This window comes from Lemur catta, chromosome 22 (assembly GCF_020740605.2).
Source record: "Lemur catta isolate mLemCat1 chromosome 22, mLemCat1.pri, whole genome shotgun sequence".
NCBI classification, from domain to species: Eukaryota; Metazoa; Chordata; class Mammalia; order Primates; family Lemuridae; genus Lemur; species Lemur catta.
In genome coordinates this window covers 7558925-7571520 of record NC_059149.1, presented here as the reverse complement: position 1 = coordinate 7571520, position 12596 = coordinate 7558925, and the positions used below count along the sequence as shown (strand labels likewise).

Here is a 12596-nt window from a genome sequence, read left to right as displayed (position 1 = left end):
AGACTTTCTGCTTGCAAATAGTGTGAATCCTGCCTGCTAACTGAAAGTCCACAACATAGTGACTTAACTTGCCAAACCGGTCTTAGGTCAAGCCAACCCTCTGGGGGTGGACCCATCAGAAGCAGTCCCCCAACTGAGATAGAAAAAACTCTAAACAACACACAACAGTCTCCCCCTCTGGACAAAGGAAGCAACATACCTAGATTGTTTCACAGGCTAAGAACAGAGTACAAGGCGTGCTGTTAGCCAGACTAAAGCTGTGAGAAAAGATCTAACGATAGAGCCAGATGGGAAGGGCTCAGGAGAAAAATATGGGGAGCACAAAAAACCAAACGGAAACCTTGCCCCCAAAGAGAAATACCAGCTCTCTTCTAATTGGCACAAACCAGATTCAGAATACCAACATGTTACCAGAAGAATTTCAGTTATGGATTATAAATAAGCTGAATAATATACAAGAAAAAATGGATAACCAACACAAAGAAACTACCAAAAAAATCCAGGATTTGGAAGAAAAATTCACTAAGGGAATAGAAATATTGAAGAAAAACCAAACTGAACTCCTAGAAATGAAGAATTTATTTAGGGAGCTACAAAACACAGTGGAAAGTCTCAAGAGCAGGGTAGATCAAACAGAAGAAAGAATCTCAGAGATTGAAGATAACTCTTTCCAATTAAATAAGTCAGTCACAGAGATGGAGCAAAGAAATAAGAAAAAAGATCAGAGTCTACAAGAAATGTGGGATTTTGTGAAGAAGCCTAACGTGAGAATTAACGTCATCCCTGAGGGTGAAGAAGATAATAAGCAAGGGCTGGATAAACTATTTGAAGACATAATAGAGGAAAATTTCCCAGGCCTTGCCAAAACTCTAGATATACAGGTTCAAGAAGCTCAAAGAACCCCTGGTAGATTCATAGCAAATAGGAAAACACCATGCCATGCAGTCATCAGACTGACCAAAATATCCACTAAAGAGACCCTTCTTCGAGCTGTAAGGAGAAAGAAACAAGTAACAGACAAAGGGAGGCCCATTAGAATTATGCCAGATTTCTCAACTGAAACGTTACAAGCAAGAAGAAGTTGGGGCCCCATTCTCACTCTTCTGAAACAGAATAATGCCCAGCCTAGAATCTTGTACCCAGCTAAGCTAAGCTTTCTATATGAAGGAGAAATTAAGACATTCTCAGATAAACAAGGACTGAGGGAATTCATCAAGACAAGACAACCCCTCCAAGAAGTACTCAAAAGAGAGTTATACACAGATCAGCATAACAAAGACCCACAAATGTAAAACCACCCAAGAGCTAAAGATCAAATTCTAGCCACCACAATGGCTCAAGAGAGAAAACATAGCAATGAAGTTCTCCCCAATAAGATGAACAGAAATATGTCCCACTTATCAGTTCTCTCACTAAATGTCAATGGCCTGAATTCCCCACTCAAGAGACATAGACTGGGCCGATGGATAAAAAGCACAAACCAAGTATCTGCTGTCTTCAGGAAACTCACCTAGCCTGCAAAGATGCATTTAGACTGAAAATAAAGGGATGGAAATCGATATTTCAAGCAAACGGTAGCCAAAAGAAAGCTGGTGTGGCAGTTTTAATTTCCAATGACTTAATCTTTAAACCAACAAAAGTAATAAAAGACAAAGACGGTTACTACATACTGGTGAAAGGCACAATTCAACAAGAAGACATAACCATACTTAATACACATGCACCCAACTTTCGCGCACCCAGATTCATAAAGCAAATACTACTCGATCTAAACCAAATGATAGACAACAATATCGTAATTGCTGGAGACTTTAACACCCCACTGACAGCACAGGACATGTCCTCCAAACAGAAAATAAGCAAAGAAATAGTAGACTTAAACAGAATGCTAGAACAAATGGGCCTGACTGACATCTACAGGACACTCTACCCGAAATCCACTGAATTTACATTCTTCTCATCAGCTCACCAGACATTCTCTAAGATTGACCATATCCTAGGCCATAAAGCATGTCTTAAAAAATTCAAAAAAATAGAAATCATACCAGGCATCTTCTCAGATCACAGTGGAATAAAAGTAATAATGAACCCTAACAGGAACTCTCATTCCTACTCAAAGTCATGGAAGCTAAACAACCTTCTCCTGAACAACTATTTTTGTGAAGGAAGAAATCAAGTCAGAAATCAAAACATTCTTTCAATTAAATGACAAAGGAGACACAACTTATCAAAATCTATGGGACACAGCTAAAGCAGCCTGAGAGGAAAATTCATTTCCATAAATGCCTATTTCAAAAAGATAGAAAACTTACAAATAGAAAAATTAATGAATAGACTCAAAGAGCTGGAGAAAGAAGAACAGACTGACCCCAAACCCAGCAGAGGGCAAGAAATTATTAAGATCAAATCAGAATTAAATGAAAAGGACAACAAAAATACCATAAGGCAAATTAATAAAACAAAAAGTTGGTTCTTTGAAAAGATAAATAAAATAGACACACCACTGACTACACTAACCAAGAGCAGAAAAGAAAAATCTCTAATAACCTCCATCAGGAACATGAAAGGAGAAATCATGACCAATGCTACAGAGACACATGATATCATCTATGAATTTTACCAAAATCTTTATGCACATAAATTGGAAAATGAGGAGGAAATGGACAAATTTTTAGAAAAACACAGCCTTCCCAAGCTCAATTAGGAAGAAATAGAATTCCTGAATAGACCAATATCAAGAACTGAAATTGAAACAGCAATAAAAAACCTTCCCAAAAAGAAAAGCCCTGGTCCAGATGGGTTCACACCTGAATTTTACCATACATACAAAGATGAACTGGTGCCCATCCTACATAAATTATTCTCCAATATTGAGAAGGATGGAATTCTCCCCAACACATTTTACCAAGCCAATATAACATTGATACCAAACCCAGGAAAGGACGCAACAAAAACAGAAAACTACAGACCAATTTCTCTCATGAACAGAGATGCAAAAATTCTCAATAAAATCCTAGCAAATCGTATTCAAGTGCTTATTGAAAAAATAATTCATCACGACCAAGTAGGCTTCATCCCAGAGATGCAGGGGTGGTTCAACATTCGAAAATCTATAAATGTAATTCACCACATAAATAGAAGCAATAATAAAGACCATATGATCCTCTAAATAGATGCAGAAAAAATATTTGACAAAATTCAACATCCTTTTATGATAAGAATGCTTAACAAAATAGGCATAAACAGAACCTACCTAAAAATGATACAAGCCATATATGACAAACCCACAGCCAACATCATACTGAACGGGGAAAAATTGAAAGCATTCCCACTCAGAACTGGAACAAGACAAGGCTGCCCACTGTCCCCATTACTTTTCAACATAGTGTTGGAAGTCCTTGCGAGAGCTATCAGGCAAGAGAGCAGAATCAAGAGTGTCCAAATAGGGACAGAAGAGATCAAACTCTCACTCTTCACTGATGATATGATGTTGTATCTGGAAAACCCCAAGGACTCAACCAAGAGACTCCTGGAATTAATGAATTCAGTAAAGTCTCAGGTTACAAAATCAATACACACAAATCAGAGGCATTCATATATGCCAATAACATTCAATCGGAGAACCAAATTAAGGACTCAATACCCTTCAAAACAGCAACAAAGAAAATAAAATATCTAGGTATATATTTAACTAAAGAGGTAAAGGACCTCTACAGAGAGAACTATGAAACACTAAGGAAGGAAATTGCAGAACATGTAAATAGGTAGAAAACCATACCATTCTCGTGGATTGGAAGAATCAACATTGTTAAAATGTCTATAGTATCCAAAGTAATCTATAGATTCAATGCAATTCCTATTAAATTACCAACATCATTTTTCACAGACTTAGAAAAAATAATTATACACTTTGTATGGAATCAGAGAAGACCCCGTATAGCAAAAGCAATTTTAAGCAATAAAAACAAAATGGGAGGTATTGATTTGCCAGACTTCAAAGTATACTACAAGGCTGTGGTTATTAAAACTGCTTGGTATTGGCACAAGGGCAGGGACACAGACTAGTGGAACAGAACAAAAAATCCAAATATAAAACCATCCTCATATAACCATCTAATCTTTGACAAAATGGACAAAAACATACTCTGGGGACAAGAATCCCTATTCAATAAATGGTGCTGGGAAAACTGGATAGCCACATGTAGAAGACTGAAACAGGACCCACAGATTTCACCTCTCACAAAAATCACATCACGGTGGATAACATTTAAACCTTAAATGGGAAACGATTAGAATTCTAGAAGGAAATGTAGGAAAGACTCTTATAGACATTGGTCTAGGCAAAGAATTTATGAAGAAAACCCCTAAGGCATTCACAGAAACAACAAAAATAAATGAATGGGACCTGATTAAATTAAAAGGCTTCTGCACAGCCAAAGAAACAGTCATGAAAATAAACAGACAGCCTACAGAATGGGAAAAAATTTTCACATACTACACATCAGATAAAAGACTGATAACAAGAATCTATTTAGAACTCAGGAAAATCAGCAAGAAAAAATCAAACAATCCTATCAAAAAGTGGGCAAATGACATGAATAGAAATTTTTCAAAAGAAGATATAAGAATGGCTGACAAACATATGAAAAAATGCTCAACATCCCTAATCATCAGGGAAATGCAAATCAAAGCCAAAATGAGATGCCACTTAACTCCGGTGAGAATGGCCTTTTTCAAAAACTCCCAAAACAACACATGTTGATGTGGATGCGGAGAGACAGGAACACTCATACACTGCTGGTGGGACTGCAAACTAGTGCAACCCCTGTGGAAAGCACTATGGAGATACCTTAAACAGATTCAAGTAGACCTACCATTCGATCCAGCAATCCCATCATTGGGCATGTACCCAGAAGAACAAAAGTCACTCTATAACAAAGACACCTGTACCCGAATGTTTATAGCAGCACAATTCAGAATCACAAAGATGTGGAAACAACCCAAGTGCCCATCAATCCACGAATGGATTAGTAAACTGTGGTATATGTATACCATGGAGTATTACTCAGCTATAAGAAATAACGATGATACGACATCTCTTTGGTTCTCCTGGAGAGAATGGAACCCATTATATTAAGTGAAGTATCCAAAGAATGGAAAAACAAGCATCAGATGTACTCACCAGAAAATTGGTTTCCCTGATCATCACCTAAATGCACATCAGGGAAGGAAACCAACTGGATTTCAGACTGAGACGGGGGTGGGGAGGGGGAGGGGGTGGGTGTATGACTGCATGATGAGTACGTTGGGCACCGTCTGGGGAATGGTCATGCTTGAAGGTGCTAACTCAGGGAGGTGGGGGGGGGATGGAGGTATGACTGCATGGTGTATGCCAGGTGCGCTGTCTCGAGAGTGGACGCGCCTGGGGCTCTGACTCAGGGGGATGGGTGGGACACGGACAATGTATGTAACCTGAAGTTTTGTACCCCCATGAAGAGCTGAAATAAAAAAATAAAAAATAAAAAAGAGATTTCCCTCCCTTGTCCGTTTCAGCATGTGAGTTTATAGCAAGAAGAGGGTTGTCTGTGAACCAGGAAGCAGACCCAGATCATAGAATGAATCTGCCAGAGCCTTGATCTTGGACTTTTCAGCCTCCAGAACTGTGAGAAATTTCTGTTGTTTGTAAGCCACCAAGTGTATAGTATTTTTGTTAGGGCACCTTGAAAAGACTAAAACAATCACTATTCCAAGCTAGACTGCTGCTTTCTGTTTCTTTGCATTTGTCTGGTTAGTAATTGTATAATATTTTAATTCATTAATATTATTTTTCATATTATTATGGTCAATAAAAGACAATTTCTGAATTTTTGAATGTGTTCTACAAAAGCTACAATAAAAAGACAGAATTTGTCTCCAGGACACTGTTGTACTTTTTCTGATAGTTAATTGATTACCTTGGGCAATAAAATAAGAGAATTTAAGTTTTCTGATAGAGTAAAAAAGGAACCTCAGAAATAAATACTTGCCTATATATTCTAATGATTTTTAACAAGAATGCTTACAGCATTAATTGGGGGAAAGTCAGTCATTTTAACAAACGGTGTTGAGATATCTGCATATTTATATGCAATAGAATAAAGTTGGACCTTGTTTATATCACATGTCAAATTAACTGAAAATGGATCAGTGATCTAAATGTAAGAGCTTAAATAAACTCTCAAGACAGAAAATATAGGGGGAAATTGTCATAACATTGGATTTGGCAATGATTTCTTTGATATGACACCAAAAGCACAGTCAACAAAAGAAAAAATAGATAAATTAGGATTCATCATAATTAAAAACTGTTGTGCATCAATAACTATCAACCTAGTAAAAAGGCAGTACATGGAATGGGAGAAAATATTTGAAATAATATATCTGATGAGGGATTAATATCCAGAAGATGTAAAGAACAAGTCAAAAACATAAAAAGAAATGACCCAATTCAAAAATGGGCAAAGGAGTTGAATAGAAATTTCTCCAAAGATGTGGAGATGGCCAGTGAACACAAGAAAAAAAATGTAATTTTCTCACATCAAAATCCTTATGGAAATGCAAGTCAAAGCTACTATGAAATGCCAGTGCAAACTTATTAGGATGATCATTATTATAAAGAAAAATTTACAACATATCAAATGTTGATCAGGATATGGAAAAATTGGAACCCTTGTGCATTGCTGGTAGAAATGTAAAATAGTGCAGCCTTTGTGGAAAACAGCATGGTGGATCCTCAAAATGTTAAACATAGAATTAATATATTATCCAGAAATTCCGCATCTAGATATAGTCCCCAAAATATCGAAAGCAGGGACTCAAGCAGATATTTGTACTTCCATGTTTATAGTAGTGTTATTCACAATAGCCAAAATGTGGAAATCCCAAATGTTTATCAACAGATAACAAAATGTGTTGTATAGACATAATAGAAGATTGTTCAGCCTTAAAAATGAATAAAATTCTGTCATATGCTACAATGTGGATATGAACTGAAGACCTTATGCTAAGGGCAGTAAACCAGTTAGAACAAGACAAATATGTTAGGATTCTGTTTATTTGTGGTGCTTAGAGTGGTCAAATGCATAAAATCAAACTATTATAGGAGGATGGTTCTTCTGGGGAGAGGGGGAAATGGTGAGTAAATATTTAATGAGTAGAGAATTTCAGCTTGGCAGGATGAGAATGTTCTGGAGTTAGATGGTTGTACAACGTAAATGAACTTAATGCAGGTCACAGAAGGGGATATGATGGACTAAAAGAGATTATAATATATCAGAAGTAAAAATTAAATATATATATGATGAGATGACAAATTAAATTATGGCAAGGATATTACATAATGTCAATGACAATATATTGCCAATGATATTTATAAGGATATTGAGCTGACATAAAATATATAATGCACTTTGGGGCATAGTCATAGAAGATTGAAAAACACTTTTAAATTCAAATGTATTAAGTTTCTGACTATATTATTTAAATTTAAATTTTTATAATTCAAATTACTGGTATGATTTATACATATTTTTGAAAAAGCTAAAAAGTACTTTTTATTTCAGGTTTCAATGCAAAGATGCCCTTATTTGTAAAACGACCCATTTCTCCTCAAAAAAATGGCCTTTTGATAAGTTTCTACATTCTTCTACCTTTCCTCATTTTAACTGCCACTGTTAGTCTCAAATGGAAAACAATGAAAGGATTTTGGCACAAAGCAGAAACTGCAAGCATAGGGTAAGTAAACTTACGACCTTTTATGCTTAATATTATAAATGTATTATACTATGGGAAGAATTTGACTGTAATTCAGAATATTACAAGTAGGGATACTGAGATGGATTAGGTTAATGTTTAGAAATATTGAATAAGAAGATCTCAGTATATACCAAAGTTTTTTGTTTTTGTTTTTTCTTTCACATTTCAGGAAGTTAGATTTCCTAATCATTCTTACAAGGCCAAGAACAATTAAAGCTACTCAGTAAATCCTCATGGTCTTTCACATAGAAAGTCACATTATCTATAACTGTTTTAAGAAGTTCTGTCGCTTTCCCAAGAAACACGATTTTCCTTGCATTGACAATCAGTTGTGCCAAAGAGATCAATAAAGTTAGTCATGGAGGCAAATATTGTGCTTAGAATACATAGAAGGTAAGAAAATAGGAGATGACACAGAATGAGGGAAAGAACACAGGTAGTATACTCCATATTTTAAACATAATATTGCTCCCGTGTTTCTAAAATTAGAATTAAGGTACTTGCATAGCTTTTTTTCTTTATTGTAAAACCAATAAAAGCCATGCAGTGAATATTTAGAGATATGAGAATGCAGAAGCAAGAATAAGTAAGTGGATTTTGTTGTTCCATGCTAAAAAAAAAATAGAGAGATTCTCTGTTTCTCATTTGTGTTCATGGAAATAAGACAGTGATGTAAAATTTCCATCAGCACTTTTATTTCTCTGGTTAGTTTATTTTATTTATCAAAAAGTTAGCAACAACTAGTTAAATTCAGAGTAATAATCTGGATGATTTATGCAGACATTTACATAATTATCCAATTATTATAAATTGACTTAATTGAATGATAGCTAGCATGACTCTTCCTGTGCTCTTATTTAAGACATCTTGGAAATATCTGAATATGTCTCTTGGAAGATCAACTGCAAGAAATAAATCTGACTTTGGGAAGAAATGTTATACTAAGGGATCATTGGTTAAAAATTACAAAATCTGGTCAAGACAGCCTAAGTTTCACAGCAATACGTGCTTTCAGGGCTGCAAGAATAAGAAATGAAATAGAGCTGAAGCACAAAAGGGTGGTAATGAACTGGATGGTTGGGAACTAGGTCATTCTCTCTGTCACACAAAGGCTTTATGATGGACAGCACCTCTTTGTATCTCTGTCCATTCTCTCCAAATTGACTTCTCTGCTTACACTTGTTCACTTCATACATATTAATTGATGAATTAGCCCAAATGTAGCTTGTTTAAACTTGTCTTTATTTTCCTTAAGATTATATTGTTTCCTGATGCTATCTCTTTTTTACAGATCTTTCTCAGAAGTCAGCAATAGTAACAGCAGCCAGTCACAGCGTTAAAGGTGAATTGAAAGAATCAAATTATTAATAAAATGATATAGTTCATGAAGTAGTTTGTTTGATAATACTTCAGTATGAGAAACTATTATGCTCATATTTCATCATCCTGAGTCCAATTTGTTAATATCGCATTAAAGTACTTGATGTTAATTTTGTTTTATGCTTCTTGAGAAATATTTAATGTTAACTCATATTTGCCAGAAACTTACTGAGCAGAATTTTTGTAATAAGAAATGACTTTAAATGAATTGGAAATATTTCCTTAAAATATCTATGAACCATTATACCTCCTGCTCACTCATTTAAGGTTCCAGTGGTTCTAATTGGTAGATTTACACACATTGTCTCCTCACATTTATATTCTTCCTCACTAAGACTCCATGGGTATTATTATCCTCATTTCAAGGAGGAAATAGACATAAAGAATTTAAATGATTTCTCATGAGTATAGAATTTTAATGAGTTTTGGAATTGGGATTTAACTTAATGCAACTGGTTGCATCCAGAGTTTACACTTATAAGAATGTCACAGTCTTTACACACAGAACCTGATATATGACTGGAGACAGAGAATGGAATTTACATTGATTAAGTACGTATTAAATATCAGACAAAATGTTAAATGCATCCTCCCTTCAAGGCAGAGAGACCATTCTTTATCATAATATGGAATACAATGGGCATCCCTAAATATAGCTCAAAGTTATAATTCACATGTGTGAAGAAATAATGATATTAGGCATGTTAGGCCTCTATCACTGGGAGTAAATGGAAAAATTAAAAAATTCAACCAAAAGTGACATCAAAAGTTCATCCAATTACTTATCTGTCATTTCTCCTTATCTGACTTTGATTGATAGTTAAGTCAATGGGTCTCCATTTCCTTATCTGTCATTAAGCACTTGGGATAACAAAGACCCTAAGTCCCAAAGATCCTTATTTTAAATTTTAAGCAGCCTATTATAAATTGCATTGCCCTTATCCTGGGGGGGAATAAAAGCGACATCCAGGATTTCCCAGAGGTAAAGACAGAGCTTTTCAATTCCAGCTGCAAGGCAACTTTGTCTTACAGAGGCATGTACCTGAAAGAATTATCCATTCATATATCTGGGCAATACCTTTCCAAACACATTATTGCTCTAATGCAAAATTAAGTCTGGAATGTTTGAGTAACACCAGGAATGTCAGTTCATCTTGAGCCGAGTTAGCAGGAGGGCTGCAGTTGTGATGAGGTCAGAGAAGTAAAACTCACGTAGCTTCTTGGAGCTCTTGAAGACCATTTGTCATTTACTCTGAGTGAAAGGGAGGCATTGTGGGATAGTTCAGATTCCCAGCACATAATTTATACTTCGAAAGGCTAATTTGTTGAAAACAGTCTGTATGATGGCCAGAGTAGAAGTACAGATAGATACCCCTCAATGGAGAAACTACTGCAGTTACCCAGGAGACAAAAGATGGTACTTCAGACAAGGGATGGTAAGGATTGTTTTATGTATAAATTTGAAGGTGAACCAACTGAATGCATTGACAGTTTGGATGTAGAGTGTGGGAAAAAGTACTTAAATAATATGGTTATTGATATAAAGCAGGAAGATAGCAAGACTAAAATGTAAAACTAGGCCTCTCTGTTTCCCAAGTTTATCTCTTACCAGTTTTTAAAATTCATCGTAAGTTTATAAATATTGAGAGATAAAGTCTGCATAGGTTAGCATGAGCCAAGTCAAGTGTCTGACATGCCATGATCAGGAGTTTAAATGTTCTCCTGCATGAAGGACGTAGTATTTTTGAGGTGGTAAGAGACATTTGATACATATGGCTTGTATTTTACAAATTTCACTGGGATAAAGTAGGGGAAATGGATTTTGTCAGAACTGGAGACCAGTGACACAGCTAAGACACTACTAAATGCACAGGAAAGGTATGATGAGGACAGGGACGGATGAGAGGAAAAGCACAAATATGTTTTGAGAGAAATGACAGAGGTAGAATTGATTGGAGTGGTGACTGGGTGGACGTATTTACATTAGAATGAAAGAGAGATCTACAAGGACCTCAACTTTTCTGGCAGAATGAATAGTGACGGATTTTACCAATGACATACAGTATAGTAGGAAAAGAACTAATTTGGGTTGAGGTGAAGAAGCAGAGGGGAGTGAAGAATGAGTTTGGATTTGTCATGTGTATGTAGGAAATGCACAGAGGGTTTTTGGAAGTGCTCTTCCTCTGCAGATAGAAATACACGATTAGTAATAACAGTTTTCTATTTCTTATACATATTTATATTGTTTTTTTCTTCACTCTCCTTGCTGGTGGTTTTCTTTTACCCGCATGAAGTTTAGAGGCTGTGTAAATTAAACATATAAACATCAATTTGTAATATTTCTGTTTAAAGTAGCTATCATAAACTATTCATGAAATAGAAACTTAGAATAACAAATTTCCCAGATCATAGTCACAAATAACAACAGTATAAGCAGTGTCTTATTATATAAATTAAGTGTCATACCTGTAGTTGCATAGTAAATGTAAATAGCTTTTATTAACGATGAAAATTTAGCATTTTTATTTTTCTATATTTTTTCTACAACAGCAATTAAATGATAATATCAAAAAGCCATAAGATGGAGAAAGGATGTTACCAAGAAACTCACTATAAACTGGCCTGATCCAAGAATGGAAAAAAAACCCTGTGTTGCTCTCCTTTTGTTATGGCGAAAAGCTTTCATTTTCACAAACCAAAATAAAATCCTGTGACTGAAAACATGCAAGCTTGTGTCTATCAATTCTTCTACCCACCATGATCTTTTAGTATGAAATAAGCAGCTTTGCCTCTTTTGAACCTCAGAATTTTTGTTACATCCCAAGCTGAAAACTTTCCATTGTCCACTGCTGCTGTCTACTCTCAGGTGCCCGTGGCCACGCGGACTGCGCACACCTCAGTAGAAGACAGTGACAGCCTGCGCATCTCCAGTTGCTCCTGCCTATCCTGGGCTTGGGAATATTGAGAGGAAGAATTTCTAGATAAGTCTATTCCCAGTGCCCACAGATAGTCACTAGCATCTATTTTATCTTAAGGAAATTGATCAGACTGAGTTCCCAGTCATATATACCTGTTCTGTCAGGCATATATGTTTTCTTGGCCATATATAAACTGATATATAGAATATTTATTTGTCTTTTGGGGAAACCCAAACTCGCTGCACCGTCTTAAGTGCAGCTGATGTCTTCTGGGTATGATTTTCTTACTTCTGTCTCCATCTTCCCATCTCTCTCTTGCTGGGATGGACGCACTTCTACAAGTCTCAAAGATTACACATGGGTCAAGGAAACATCAGCCCATCTGGAGTCTGTTTTGGACCTACAGAGCCTCCGTCAAAAAACAAAGATGCTGCTGGAACAGGAGTAGAACCTCACCATAGAGGCCCAGAGTTTCTTTTTCAAAATGTCTATCAGTGGATGAAT

At 35.9% G+C, this 12596-nt stretch overlaps 1 protein-coding gene across 1 annotated transcript in view; it reads left to right on the top strand.

Annotated features, from left to right (window-relative positions):
• LOC123626427 (A disintegrin and metallopeptidase domain 3-like) overlaps nt 1–11796 on the top strand; it is a 121204-nt gene extending 109408 nt beyond the window's left edge. The window contains exons 18-20 of the mRNA XM_045535374.1: nt 7602–7773; nt 9086–9136; nt 11725–11796. Of these exons, the coding sequence (XP_045391330.1) occupies nt 7602–7773; nt 9086–9134 (221 nt within the window). The 3' untranslated portion in view covers nt 9135–9136; nt 11725–11796. The remainder of the gene's footprint in view (nt 1–7601; nt 7774–9085; nt 9137–11724) is intronic.
• The last annotated feature ends 800 nt before the right edge of the window (nt 11797–12596 follow it).